This window comes from Phyllostomus discolor, chromosome 8, assembly GCF_004126475.2.
Source record: "Phyllostomus discolor isolate MPI-MPIP mPhyDis1 chromosome 8, mPhyDis1.pri.v3, whole genome shotgun sequence".
NCBI lineage: Eukaryota > Metazoa > Chordata > Mammalia > Chiroptera > Phyllostomidae > Phyllostomus > Phyllostomus discolor.
The window spans coordinates 75463232-75479121 of NC_040910.2; the positions used below are offsets into that span (position 1 = coordinate 75463232).

Below are 15890 nucleotides of genomic sequence, written 5' to 3' on the forward strand. Positions count from 1 at the left end.
ATATGGAATCTAATGCAAACCAAATCATACCAAAAAGATGATAAGGATGGCACATAAAAAAAGAAACTATAAATAAAACTCAGTTATAAATATGACTGAGAAGCCTAAATAAAATATGAGAAAATCAATTTCAGTAATTTATACAGGGAATGTTAGTATGTTTCACCAGTAGGAAAGCTATTAACATAGTATATCTTGATAGGAACTGAAAAGTGTTTGATTAAAAATGCAATAGCCATAACTTATTGATAAAATACTAAGGGTAAGATAGCTGCTAAACATATACCTCCACTTCTGCTTAAATCCATTTACATTGACCATGCTGCTTACAACTCTTCACTGCACATTGAATAAAATTTTTAAATCATTACAAGGTTTGCAGGATCTGATCACTCTGCTTACTGCACAACCTCACGTCTCCCTGGTGTCCACTTCACTCCAGCCATGCTGGCCCCTGTTTGGCTCCTTAAACACAAGAACTTTCCCACCTCAGGGCCTTTGCACAGGCAGCTTTCTTTCTGCAATGCTCTCTACCTAGTGCTTGGCAAGATTGGCTTTTTTTCGCTCTTCAAGTAGCAACTAAAAAACACCAAGATACACCCAGTGGTTATCTATCCCAGCATGGTAGAATTTAATATGATTTATATCTCCTTTCTGGATTTAAATTTTTAATTTCATATTCATTAAGTGTTCAAAAGAAAAGGGAAACAAGTTATTTTATTTCATTTCTCATTTCAGCTTTCTTGAGGTATAATTGACATAAAATTATAAGATATTTAAACTATAATCGCAATAATTTATTCTGATCTTTAGGAAATTTTAAATGTGTTTGATGAGATACAAAAATTGATCTAACTGTTCCCTGAAATAATTAGACAGGTGCTTCAATACCATTCACTACATAATGCAACTTTTGCCTAGTCTCATAATAATTCACTCAGTTCCACATGTAGCTGGCTGTCTCTGATGTTTCTGTCCAGCTCTATTAACTGTTCACTTCAGCGCGAGTACCACACTGGTTTAGAGTCCTTAATATTTGCAGAGGAAGTGTTTCCTGTTGCTCTTTTGATGCTTCCACAGCTTACTTCCATGCTTATTTTTAGATGAAATTTAGATTAGTTTTTGTTTCTTAAGAAAGAAAACGTGAGAACATTAACTTGGAATAGGTGAACAGTTGGACATGCATCTTTGCAATGTTTCATCTCTCTATTTGGAATCTTGGAATGTCTATTTATTAAATTTTCACTTTATGTCTTGCTGCACAACTTGATGATCCTGCTTGATTCTTGTTAACATATTAATGCATAGATTTGTTTGGTAATAATGTAGCTGGGACTGTTTCACATTATATTTTAACCTTATCATTCCTGAGTATTGTTTACATGTAATAATTGTAATAATAATAGCTGATATCTGTTCAGTGCTCACTGCATGCAACCTTTTTGGTGTTATGCACTTTATCCCTTAATTTTGTCCACACCTGACCCAATTTTTAAGTGAATAAATGGAGTCTAAGGAGCTCAGGTGAATGGCCTGAGGTTTCACAATGCATCAGTGGCAGCATTCACACTTGAATCTCAGCACTCTGACAGCACACTTTTCTTTTCACTGCTTCAAATTTTTAATTATAGTCATAGTCAATACTATTCTGCATGAGTTTCAGATGTATGGTACAGTCTTTACAAAATCATTTCCAAGGTGGCCCCCATAATGTTTCAACTACCCACTTGGCCTCATACATTGTTATTATGATGTTACTGACTATGTTCCCTATGCTGTAGTCTACATCTCTGTGACTGTTCTGTATGCACATACTAATGTGTACTTTTTAATCCCTTGATCTTTTCTTAATCATTGCACTCTACAGCTTACTAAGAGCACCATTCCTTTTGGATCTATTCATTGTGTGAATAGCCACATGACTGAAATGTGGACTTCATTTTAGTTGACTGTCTTAAGTCTACCAGATATATCATTCTATCAGCAAATAATATTTTTCCTTCCAATATTTTTACTTTTTTCCCCTCTGTCCAATTGCATAATATCCATTTCCTATAATGCATACACACCCATTTTAAACATCATTTAAAATTTGTATACTACCATACCATACTAATCTTTAAGTACTTCAAGAGTATTATAAAATGGTAGGATTTTGTTTTTAAGTATATTTTATTGATTGTGCTATTACAGTTGTCTCATTTTTTTCTCCCCTTTATCTCCCACCACCCTGCATCCCCCCTACCTCCAGCATTGGCCCCATTAGTTCATGTCCATGGGTTGTACATATAAGTTCTTTGGCTTTTCCATCTCCCATACTATTCTCAACACCAACTCCCCATCTGTGTTGTGTCTACCATTTATGCTTCTCATTCCCTGTACTTTTTCCTCCCATTCTTCCCCTCCCCATTGATAACCCTCCATGTGATCTCTATTTCTGTGGTTCTGTTCCTGTCCTAGTTGTTTGCTTAGTTTTCATTTTTGTTTTTTTAGGTTTCGTTGTTGATAGTTGTGAGTTTATTGTCATTTTACTGTTCATAACTTTTTATTTTCTTCTTTTTCTTAGATAAGTTCCTTTAACATTTCATAAAATAAGGGCATGGTGATGATGAACTCCTTTAACTTGCCCTTATCTGTGAAGCACTTTATCTGCCCTTCCATTCTAAATGATAGCTTTGCTGGATAGAGTCACCTTGGATGACTCTAGGTCTTTGTCTTTCATGATGGTTCAGTCTCTGGTTGGGGTGCATATGGGAGGCAGCCAATCCATGTTTCTTTCCCTCTCTCTCTCCCCTCTCTCTTTCCCTCCCTTCCTTCCTCTCTCTCTAAAATCAATAACATATCCTTGGGTAATGATTTTTTAAATAATAAATACATAAATAAGACAAAGACATTATTTCTGTAATATTGAGTATGCCAGACTACAAGTTGCTGGAATGATTAAGTTGCAGAAAATTTTCTCTGTTATTACTTTGTTGCTTATGTTTTAAAATTCTTTATAAAATTTGGTCTAAGACAATTGTAATGCTAAGAAAATAGTTGATTTTGCTTATATGAATGTCTTTACCCAGCTGAGTACACTTACTAAATAAATGTCTATTGCTGCTGATGTTGCAGACAGTTGGGGAAATGCATGGAGCCAACCAGAGTGGGCTCTCAGACTTCATACTCCTGGGACTCTCCGAGAGTCCTGAAGACCAGCAGGTCCTGTTCTGGATGTTCCTGCCCATGTACCTGGTCACCGTGGTGGGAAATGTGCTCATCATCCTGGCCATAGGCACTGACTCATGCCTTCACACTCCCATGTACTTATTCTTGGCCAATCTCTCCTTCACAGACCTCTTATTTGTCACCAACACAGTCCCCAACACACTGGTGAACCTTCAGTCCCAGAACAAAGCCATCTCCTATGCAGGATGTCTGGCACAGCTCTACTTCCTGGTCTCCTTGGTGACCCTGGACAACCTCATCCTGGCCACAATGGCATATGACCGCTATGTGGCCATCTGCCATCCCCTCCACTATGTCACAGCCATGAGCCCTGGGCTGTGTATTTTGCTCCTCTCTTTCTGTTGGGTGCTCTCTGTCCTCTATGGTCTCTTCCTCACCCTCCTCATGACCAGGGTGACCTTCTGTGGGTCCCGGAAGATCCACTACATTTTCTGTGAGATGTATGTCCTGCTGAGGATTGCATGTTCCAACACCAAAGTCAATCACATAGTACTGACTGCCACAGGATCCCTCATATTCCTCACTCCCTTTGGGCTCATGATCATGTCCTATGTCCGGATTGTCAGTGCCATCCTCCGAATACCATCAGCCTCTAGCAAGTACAAAGCCTTCTCCACCTGTGCCTCCCATCTGGCTGTGGTCACCCTCTTCTATGGACACTTTGTATGGTATATTTGAAGCCCCTCAACACCTACTCCATGAAGGACTCAGTGGCCACAGTGATGTATGCTGTGGTCACCCCCATGATGAACCCCTTCATCTACAGCCTGAGGAACAAAGACATGCATAGGGCTCTGGGAAGACTTTTCCTAGGGAAAGCTTTCCAGAGGTTGACATGAGGGTAATTTGGGGCAGGACATTACAGTGAGGACTGTGATATCCTCTACTGATATCCCAGTGAAGACTACGAATATCCTCTACTGTGTGCAGGGCATTACCTTATGGGGGATACAGGAGTGATGAGGGCTTAGTTTCAGCTCAGAGTGATCTCATATATCTCTGATGAAAAAAAGAACATATAACCCAAAGTCCCCCAGACCACACCAGCTTTGGCAGTAAAGTCACACTAACACTAATACTAGAAGTTTGCAGGATCAAATTTTTGAACTTGTCCAACCACAGGACCACAGTCCCAGCCTTATCCAGATATATCCAGTTATAGCATAGGGAGATCATGTCCTCTGACACTCACAAACTCATGTTTCTAAGCACTAGCCTTCTCTAAGCCTGCTGCATTAAGCCAGGAGACACTCTGGTTGAGGTTGCCCCTTACCTGATGCACTGCCAGGCAGAACTCCCTGCTTTAATACTAACCCACAGTCCCTCTGGACACAGCCCCTATGTCCCAGGCAAAAACAGCAAAAAGATTCCTTTCCTTTTATCTGGGGAGCCTTTTATCCCTTGGGCTCCAAAGCAATATTGCCTCTCTTGACTCTTTCCTGCATTACTTTTCTCTGAATGATGCCAGACTGCCTCTTGGGAAGCCCATTCTTTTACTTCTGTGGCTCCTCACTTCCCATCTCTGTTTCATGCAACCACTCCATCCCTCTCTCTAAATAAAACTTTTGAGCATCTCAACACACACTCATGAACAAGAGTGGTGGTAGAGCCAGGAGAAGAAGAAGAGGTAACTGTGAGACTCAGTCTCTACATGCCTTGTGAAAATGCAAGGAATAGAAAGTGAATAGTAGCTGATGAGATGGTTAGTCACTGGGTTGTGGCAGTTTCAGAGAGAGAGAGCAATCTTTTACAGATCCAGCAGAGCCAGCACTTGGCCTAGACTTTGACAGGTATAGTTGAATCAATTTGAAGTTCTTTCAGTCATTCATCAATCGAGTGATTGTCCATTAGGGGCCTCAAACTGTGTTACAAACATGAATAAGGAGCTCACAGTTTACTGAGGGAAGCAGACAAAATTATAATAAATGCAAACAGACCTAACTCATCACTTAAAAAGCCATGTTTAACAGCAGAAAAGAAACAGACTCATAGATACAGAGAACATTTTGACTGTTGTCAGATGGGAGGAGTGTTTGGGGGGATGGGTGAAAGAAGTGAAGGGATTAAGAAGTACAAGTTAGTTGTTAGAGAACAGTCATGGGGATGTAAAGTACAGCATAGTGAATATAGTCAAAAATATTCTAATAACTAGATATGGTGCCAGCTGGGTGCAAGATTTATCCAGTTGATAACTTACTAAGTTAGGTAGTGTCTAATCACTGAAACTTATATAATAATGTTCACTTGAAACTTATATAATAATGTTTGTCAACTGTAATTGAAAAATAAAAATTATTTAAAAATGGAAATAAATAAATAAATATCCCCCCAAAAAAATAAATAAATCCTCCTTTGCCATTCCAAAAAACAGTTCACTGTCTACATTTTCTTCTAGGAGTTTTATGATTTCAGGTCTTACATTTAAGTCTTCAATCCATATAAGCTTATTTTTGTATTTGGTATAAGAAAGTATACAGATTTTTTTTTTTGCATGTCTTTATCTATCCAGTTTTCCCAACACCATCTATTGAAGGCACTGTCATTTCCCCATTGTACATTCTTGCCTCCCTTGTCATAGATTAATTGGAGGTCTCAAAGTGTTTCTTTGGTTTTTGTTCACTTGGTTTTTTTTTTTTTAACTTTGTAACACTTTTATTAAGAGTGAACCACATCAGGATTCCTAAATTGTAAACAATGCGGAACTGAAGTTTCAAAGGAAACACATTAAGGATCATATGTAATAGACAAAACCCCTTAAATTTTCTTATTGCCTTTAGACATCAATGCATAATACCCAAGCAAAACTGAATTCCTTACTAAGCAAACGTTTTTGCACACACTGCCTTCTCATCTTTCTGTGATTTTGTTTTCTTTCACTCTCAGCAATTCTGCCTCGATAGCTTTATTTTCTGATGCTGTCTCCCAAGTTTCTTAAAGATCAGCCAATGCCTGGTTGAATTCTTTTTTATTGAATTTATTGGGGTGACACTGGTTAATAAAATTATATAGGTTTCAGAAATACAATCCTATAATACATCATTTGTGTATTGTATTGTGTGTTCACCACCCATGTCAAGTTTCCGTCCTTGATCATCTTCTTTTCATTTTGCCATCCTTGAGCTTAACAGTCCAGTGCTTTGGTATTTAATGGGTCTATTTCAAAAGCTTCCAAACAACTGTCCATTGATCCCTGCCAATTTGACATCTTCCATTTACACCCACCAATCAATATTCAGCATGCAGCTTAAAGCTACAGGTTGCAACTTCAATTTATCTGCTTTCTCAATAACAGCCTTTGAACCTTCCGCCCATCTTAAAACCTTTGTATATTGTTAATGGCCATCTTCCAGTCCTGGGATTTGAAAACAGTATTTCCTATGTTTTTTAAGTATTCTGTTATTAATAATATTTTATCTACATCTTTGAAATCTATATCTTCATCCTCAGGGAAAGCTGAAGGACTGCCACCAGACCACCTTTCAGGAGTATTCCCCAGTCATCCCCTCTTTCAGTTCTCTGTGTTCTGCGCCAATGCACAGTTTGGCAGGTTTTTCACCTTTCACTTCTATGTTCTCCAGAATTTTTGCCATACCCATTCCTTCAATTACAGAGCTAAATACCACGTGTCTCCCAACCAAATGAGGAGTTGGAACTGCTGTGATACAGAACTGAGAACCATTTGTGCTGCAGCCTGTATTTCCCCTGCTCAATAAACCCTCCTGGTCATGCTCACGATAGAAATTTTCATCTTTAAGTTTTTCACCATAAATACTTTCTCCACCTGTCCCACTCTGATTTGAGAAGTCTCTACTCTGAATCACAGAGTTCTTAATAATTCAATGAAATGGGTATTCTTTGAAATGGAGAATGTGGACCAAAAAGAGGGGAGGAGCCACATAATAACCCTGACAAACTGTGGAGAGGCCTGTGTGGTGCACTTACAAACCCAGAGACCAGAAGCAACCACAGATGATGGTCTGAAATCAAAGCTTTCTAACTCAAAGCAAGTCATGGCAGGTAGTCAGGTCCTAGGCTGGTATCTTCCCTGAAAAAGGTCAGTCTTTACCTTAACCGAGCTTGTCTATTGTCTTTGGAATGTCAAGGTAATTTCCTCCCCACCTCCCACACCCCACTGGGACCCTTGGGGCACAAGGGCACCAGAGCAGAGACCATAAGTCCCCTCGTTGTTATCATATTAATTGTGACAATTAACATCCTACACTGGTAAGTGTAAAAGAAGTATGTGTCCCCTGGCTGGTGTAGCTCAGTGGATTGAATGCCAGCCTGCAAACCACAGGATTGCCAGTTCGATTCCCAGTCAGGGCACATTCCTAGGGTTGTGGGCCAGGTCCCCAGTAGGGGGGTGTATAAGAGGCAACCACACACTGATGTTTCTCTCCTTCTCTCTCTCCCTTCCCCTCTGTCTAAAAAATAAAATCAATAAAATATTTTTTAAAGCCGTATGTTTAAAAAAAAAAAGTATGTGTCTACTTTACTTTTTATCCAATCCCAGCAATTTCCCCCACTTCGCTTTCTTCCACCTCCCTGATCTATCACTAATGAATTTCATGTAACCCCCTTACATCTTCCTCTTTGATTCTGATCTATACAGTAAGTGGTAGACCTGCCATTCGCCACAGCATTTTCTCAATCCATTGAGATTTTGCTTCCTGACAAATCGTCTTCAGTTTGGCTCAAATAAACTCATAAAAATTCTCTACAGCTTTTTTATCTACTCATCTACTGATAAGACAGTTGGGCTGCTTCCAAATCTTAGTTATTAAAAATAACACTGCAGTAAACATAGGGATGTATATATTCTTGCAAATTAGTGTTTTGGGTTTCTTCAGATAAATTCCCAGGAGTGGAATCGCTGGGTCACAAAGCTGTTCCGTTTTTAATTTTTTGAGGTAACTCATATTGCTTTCCACCGTGGCTGCACCAGTCTGCATTCCCACCAACAGTGCACAGAGCAGTTCTTTTTTCTCCACATCCTCACAGTTCTTTTTGTTTATTGATTTATTGATGACAGCCATTCTGACACATGTGAGGTGACATCTCATTGTGGTGTGATACATCTACACCATTGAATACTACTTGGCCATAAAAAAGAAGGAAATCTTACCCTTTACAACAGCATGGATGAATAACTGATATAAGCCAATCAGAGATCAAATACCATATGATACTCATAGACAAATAGACTCACAGATAGAGAGCAGGCTGACAGCTGTCAGGGGACTGAGTTGGGGGGTTAGGTTGTGGGGGCAGACAGATTGAGCAAAAAAAAAAAAAGACTTTTGCTACTCCTGGGATGTCCAGTATCGGGGTAGACACCTGATGGAAATGCCTTTCTACAGTGGGCCCACTTCTATGCCTGACAAAGGAATCCATCCAACTGTCCAGTGTATGAGCAGCTGCAGGATCGCCACGGTGGGTACTAATGCTCCAGAGGGGACTGGAAGGCCCTTAGGTAATGCATTAAGAATAAGCTAGGACTATTACTCTTTTTTTTTAATAGTTACTTGAAAGATTTTATGTATTTATTTTTAGAAAGAAGGGAAGGGAGGGAGAAAGAGAGGGAGAGAAACATCAATGTGTGGTGGCCTCAAACGCACCCCCTACTGGGGACCTGGCCTGCAACCCAGGCATGTGCCCTGACTGGGAATTGAACCAGCAACCCTTTCGTTTGCAGGTTGGCATTTAATCCACTGAGCCACACCAGCCATGGCTAATTGTTGTATTTATTGATTTTTAGAGGGTGGGGGGAAGGAAGAGGGACAGAGAAACATTGATGATATACCCTGACTAGGGATCAAACCTGCAATCTTGGCCTATCGGGACGACCCTCTAACCAACTGAGCTATCTGGACAGGTGGACTAGTACTCATAATTCATCTGATATTAACAACACTAACCCATAAACCTGGTCTTTAACACACACGTTATCAATAACAGTGGACAGGGGTATACTTTTTCTGTCAATTGAACTACACAGGCAGCCCATCAAATTGCTGACCCAAAGGGTCCTAAAAATACCACCATAGAGCCATGGGTGACTAAGTTCAGATTGGGGCCAGATTCATACAGCTCTCTATGGTTATGGACATTTGAGCCCCCTGGGCAACCCTACATTGGGAATAGAAAAGTCACTCTAAACAGAGCCAGCCCAGTTGTACCAGAAATATGAGAGGCATATCACTGGAACTATGCAGTCATTCTGTCACACTCAATAATAACAACTAGTTTGACACTGACTGGGGTCACACCACCCAGGTATATATTGGGTAGCCCCAAATGGGATCCAATGGGTATGTGTCACAAATATTTGGCCATGGCCCTGGCCAATGTGGCTCATTATTTGGGCATCATCCTGCAGGATGAAACATCACAGCTTCAATTCTGTCAGGGTACATGCCTGGTTGTGGGCTCAGTCCCCAGTTGGGGTGCATGCAAGAGGCAACCGATCGTTGTTTCTCTCACATATCAATGTTTCTCTCCTCCTCTTTCTCCCTCCCTTCTCCACTCTCTAAAAGCAAATAAGTAAAATCTTTTAAAAATATAAATTTGGCCTTGGCTTCCACCTGGGTGGTTGTGCTCCTGCATCCTGGTTTTCCCTGGGCACAAGGGAGAATCAGCCCCATGGTACAAGGGGCATGTGAGGTTGAAAGAGCTGGTCAGTGGGGTAAAGTGTTAGAGGGAGTCATCTAGCAGGCATGACCTCCAGCTGATCCTGGGGCTAGATCTGGCCAATCAGAAGCCCCTGCCCCTCCCTTGTCCTTGGACAGGGCATTTGCCTGCCTTTCCCACACTAGAAGCTACCCCAAGGACCCAGCCTTGAGACCGTACTGTGTGGTTGAGACCATCTGGGCCAAAAGCATTACTAAATCCAGGTAAGGCCTCTGGAGTAACTTTTAAGATTCTGGCAGGTGGGTGTGGAGATCTACTTGCCTTGTAAGTAAATCCCCTTGCTTATTAAAACTGTCACCTACCAATCTGGAGAGGTTTGTTATTTCTTCTTTGTTCTCACCTTGGCCTCCATGTACTGGGAACCAATTTCAAGTTTCACCCAGTGAACTCCCGAGCTTACTGACCAACAAGGCTCAAGAAGAGGTTGTTGTCCCCTAGGTGCTGCCAGCTATTGTGCACTGCAGGAGCTGGACACTGAAGAAGCTGAGGAATCCAGGGCTGCATGAGCTGTCATGCTGCTGGAGGCCGGTCTGAGGCCCAGGCATGCACCTGTGCTGCAAGAGTTTTCAGAGCAAGCCCAGAATCAGAAAACAAACCTCTTCAACTACAATGTCTCTTGCACCATCTACTGGCAACGCTTAACAAGGTGCCAGCTGACAACAGAAACCTTTAAAGGACCAGATCCACTCCCCAGTCTAGGCAATGAAGGGAAAACTCCGTGAGGAGACCAGCTCAGCTGGTAGTCTTCAGGGCAAGAATAAAGCTAAACAAAAAGTTATCACAAATCCGTATGGAAAAGACCAACCACCCAAAAGAAAGGAAAGAAAGGTCCTCAGTCAAGAGGCCTGAGGACCTTTGCTGTCTTTCCAGGGGCTCAGCTGCATCCCTAGTCTTTGATTCTGGAAGACCCTCCTGTCTCTTTTTAATAAATACCTCCTTTTTTGTCAGCTCAAGCTGGCTTGAAGCCTGAAATAAGCCACCCTAATCAATACAAGTTAAATAAGCCACCCTAATCAATACAAGTTAAATATGTCACCCTAATCAATACAAGTTGGCCATAAGTCACTGAATTAAAATCTTAGATAATTTTATCATTGTGGAGCCCTTGCATGGCTTATAATTGTTTGTATCTGCTGGAATTTTAACCTTTCCAGTTTTGGGAAACTTTCTTCCTTAGTGGAAAATCCCACAATTACAGAAGTTAAAACCCTCTTCCATTATACTCACTACTGCTCTCTAATGGTGTAGCTGGGTTTCACCTGGGCCTCCTTGTCCTTTTTCCCCTGGACTTGTCCTCAGATTCCTCATTAGTGATAAATTCTTGTAAAACCTACCAACCGATATGTTAGAGCAAGGCTATAAAGACTTCCTTGTTAGTCTTATGTTTAAATTTTCTAGTGTAATGTCTTGCAGGAGGTTAGTAAAATTCATCTGATCCAATAATTTGAGCAAATTTTCTAACCTCTTTCCCATAAATACACGTTTCCACAATGCAGTCTTACTGTGTCTCTCACCCTTCATTTGTATGTTTTCATGTGGAACCATTTGTGTGGCAGCTTTTTTATGAGATCTTTTCTATAGGCTGTTTCATGTTATTATTCCACTTGATGGAGTCAATTCATCAACCACATTCTTTACCTGCTGCAGTTAGCAGACTGTTTTGCCTGTAACATCATTAGCGACAGAGAACACTTGCCCTGGGGGTTGTCCTCCACTCCTCCCAGCAGCTCTGCTTTGTTCCTGGGCCGCAGGGAGGTTTCTGCAGTCTCACATCACATCTTCCATCTGATCATTTGTTTTGATTTGAAGAAAGAGTCTCCAGCTGTATTTCGAGTTTTAATTTTAATTTCATTTCGATTCTCTCAGTATCTAATTTTCCTTTTCACTAGACTCCTTCTGTTGCATGCACAATGCTCACCTTGTCTCCTGGTGTTTCTGTTACAGAATGCCCTTGTGGTTCACACAGCCATAATCCATTCTCATCTTCAAGTACTCCTTACAGGCTTTGTGTTCGGTGTATATTTCCCTATTCTCTTCTCTCTAGCGATTCCCTTTCATTTTCCTGCAAGATCTTGTGTCTTGCTGGGACAGACATTTCTCTCATATGTGTGATAATGATGATGACCAATCCCCTTAGGTGGGGGACCAACATCTCTCAACCCCACCTGCTCACTTTCCCCACCACTTTCTCACTTGGATGAGAGCCGAGTATAATAGGAGCAAGACTGACAGAAACTGCAGACTGGATGACCCTGATGTATCCAACAGGCATTATCTCTGCCTGAATAAATGAAGACTGCAGGTCCCCTTCCAGGGATCACTGTCTTTAGGTGTCATAACTATGTCTCAGGGTTCCTCTCTGGAGCACAACCTCTGCTCCCATAAGCAGTGTCCACCATGGGAACCCCATGAAATGTGTGAGGGCAGGTGTGTGAACAGGTCGGAGCAGTAACCCACCAAGTTCACATTTCAAATTCAGGGAACCAGTGGAGTCCCAGGAGCCAGCCAGGGTGCCCCACTAGGCTTGCAGAGAGGCACCATTGCATCAGAACCAGCAATAAAACCAACACCTCCACCTCATTCCAGAGGCAATAGATGAGGAGGACTGGTTCCAAGAAGGAGGGAGGGCATTTGACACGTCTCTCTACTCCTACAAGGTTGCGTGGGTCCTCCAAACACATCCCCAATGGGTCATGGTATGGCAATCGTCTTAACACTGTCAAGACCACCTGTGACTGCTCAGGTCTGGAGAAAGGAGGAGGTAGACACAGGGTGAAGAGAAAAAATGCTAAGACATGGCACAGAGTAGCAAAGGTAGCTCCCCACGGGACACTGGAGGCTTAGGTTCGAGGGGATAGGGAATGTCCTGAGAGTTGAGCAGATGGGTACCAAGGAGGTAGCGGGCTTGAAATTTATACCTTTAACCAAAGACTGCAACATAGACTTCTTAGAGCAGGAGCCAAGGAAGAGGAGAAATGGGCCCAGACTGAGCCCCATCTCTCATGGCAGGGGACTTGTAACAAGACAGCAGCATTTGAATGCCTGCCAAGCAAAAGAAACCACTGGAGGGTTGGTATGAGACAGAGAGGCAGAGAGAACCAAGAGAAAGGGGGCTTCAACCTCCCCATCTGCTAGTGAGGGCCTCTCTGAAATTGAGGGGAAATTCCAAATGGCCAAAATTGGGGCAGTTCATAGGGGACCATGAGAAGGTAGCTATCAGGTCTCCAACTGCAGGGGGCGTAGTTGTCCGACAGCCCCAGTTGCTGCCCTTAGAAATCAGTCATGATTTGCACCCAGGCCAGGTTTCCTGTGAGCCACTCTCACCCAGGGACTGGGTGTGGCAGAGAGAGCAATTTTAGGCTCATTCCTGTGATATGCAGGACTTCTCTGGTGGGCAACTTTGGCAAGGGAACCCCCCAGCAGCCCTGCAGGATTTTTCTTAGCACTGGACTGCTATCAAAGGGGCCTCCATCCCACCGAGGTTCTCCCAGCTCTCCTTCACCAGGGCAGACCACATCACAGTCTGAGAGCTCACCCGCCTTCTCCAGCTCCATCCTCATGTCCTCTCACAGGTCTTGCTTCCAATAAATTCCTTTTTCCTGCCTTGGTATCTGCTTCTCAGAGCACCCCACTAACACTTTCAGGGGCTGGCTCGAAAAGAGAGGCCTCTTCTGCCTCCCTCTTCCCCACCCCAGCACCAGTGTGGAAGTGCAAAGGAGGGGTGGGGGCTTGGGCATGAGACTGGGCCAGCTGGCTGTCAGAGAAAATCTGCACCAGGTGAGTCCAGCAGGCAAGGAAGACTCCATTGAACACTGTTGTGACAGGGGAGAGAGATTGGCCTCAACTCCAAACACAACAGGGACAAGTGGGGATCTCTTGCCACCAGGCAGGGTGAGGCACTGGATGGAAAATTACTAGAGGAACTTGGTTAGGTATCAAGGGTGGAGGAAGAGCAACTTGATTGGGTATCAAAGGTAATAAGTGAGGAAGATTCTTGATAAACCAGTTTAATAGGATACTTTGCTAAAACTGGGCTGGGAAGGCCAAGGGCAGGCCAAAGATGACACCCCCTTGAAAAGAAGGCTCAGAGATTAGGTCAAGGAGGGGGTCCTCCCCACACACAAGTCACTGCGCCCAGCGGCTAACCTGCCCCAGGGTGAGGTGGGCAGTGCTAGAATTGAATGTGAATTGAAGGTAAAACAAAGGGGACTGAGTCTGCACGGAAATGACACTGTCTTAGTAACTGATAGCTACTGCAAAGTCCAGAGAACTGGACTGTGATATTGTTACTGGCAGCTACCCAGAAGGCAAAGGGCTGGTTGGAGCACAGCTGGTAGCACCACTGAGGCTCTTGGGAAGTGAGATGGAGGGGAAAACTGAGCAGGGCCCCAGACGCTGCCCAGGACAGCCTTCCCATGTGGCAGGCAGAATAATGGCCCGAGATGTCTGCTGACTGCTGCGAGCTGCTGGACACTGAGGTGGGGGGAACAGGTTACCAGAGTCTGAAGGTGACGCCAGCTTGACAGAGCGCCCCAGCTAGTGGAGGACATCTGAAGGCAGACCTAGGCTGAAGGATGAGCCTGCTGAGAAGCTGAAGGTTTAGAGGGACTGGAACTGGCCCCGCTGACAGTCACCCACGCCTCCTACAGCACTTTCCCACGGATAGGAAACGTCCGACCTCCACAAAAGCTCCAAAGAGTCAGGGATCTCCCAGCTTCTGGGAGAAAGGCTTGAACTCGAGAAGCAGACAACCCCTGAGGTGCAGACGGGCATGGTGGTGTTTGTGTAAAAGACGCAGCTTCATTTGCAGCCATGAGGACTCAACAGAGGGAACCTAAACCTCTGAGAGACGGGTGGCCTGACACCATGGGTTTGGGTGTGGCTCCACAAGGCGTGAGTGTGAGGAGGGTAGCCGGGACACTGCAGACATGGCTCCAGCACTGCGGCTCCAGCACTGCGGCTCCAAGCTGGGCAGGGAAACCGAAGGACTGGGATGCACTCTCCTGCACTCTCCTGCACTCTCCCTGGCCCCTCCCTGTGCACCTGGGGCCCTACAGTCCAAACCACACCTTCATGCTGAGGTCAGCATGTCCATGTGACCCTGCATCCAATTTAGATTCCAAACTGAAACTTGATTCTAACTCTTTAAATGAAAGAGAGACAATAACACATGCTTTAATAGGTTGCTTGGATGACTAAGATAATATGATCAGTTCTGTGGAAATACTCACTTTGAAAATGGTAAGGTGGTCCAACACAATTGATATATTAGAAGAAAATATGAATAGAACATAAATTGCACATTTCAGGGTGCAACTCTCCCGTGAGAAATACCAAGTGAATGCAGAAAACTGCACCCGGCTGAATGGAGCTGCATAGGTGCACAGAAAACCTACACATCCACACCCCAAACCTCCACCAGCTTCCACAGCGTACCACATGTGAGGGGGGCCACACTGTCCACATCTGGGGCGGCTGCCATCCTCCGGAGTTCGGGAAACCTCTCATGCCACTTCTCAGCAGCTCACCCGTGGCAACCCTTCCACACCCGTGCTGCAGCCAAACTTTGGGGATATTTCAAAAAACGCCATATTTATTGTAGCATTTACATATTTCTCAGTCATTCAACATGTGTAAAACTGTTACCATTTTTACTGACTAGTGAATATTTACTTTTATCTGTCACTGTTACATGTTATGTCCCTAGCCCTATTTTTTTCCATTTGTACAGTTTTGCATAGCGCTGAGACTTCTTAGGGGCTAGGATGCCAGGTTACAGCAGAACTGACGAAGCATGTAAAACACTTAAGCTCCAGGGAAGCATTCAATAAGTGTCGGCTGCTCTTACTGTTATCATAACAACAATTATTACTGAAGCTCTGGTGCTTGAATAACACTTATTTTCTCCCAAATCTCTTTCCTGATTATAAATTCACTTTTAGCCTCATGCTTTCCTTATGGGTTATTTC

The 15890-nt window shown here is 43.3% G+C and overlaps 1 protein-coding gene and 1 pseudogene across 1 annotated transcript; one reads left to right on the forward strand and one right to left on the reverse strand.

The window, feature by feature from the left end:
• The first annotated feature begins 3110 nt into the window (after positions 1-3110).
• Positions 3111-4435, forward strand: LOC114503547 (olfactory receptor 1D2-like). Its single transcript, XM_028521187.2, is given in 2 exon segments — positions 3111-3886; positions 3889-4435. Coding segments are annotated over 2 exon segments (939 nt in total). The 5' UTR covers positions 3111-3129; the 3' UTR covers positions 4071-4435.
• Positions 4436-6162: 1727 nt separating this feature from the next.
• Positions 6163-13481, reverse strand: LOC114503781 (annotated as a pseudogene).
• Between the last annotated feature and the right edge of the window lie 2409 nt (positions 13482-15890).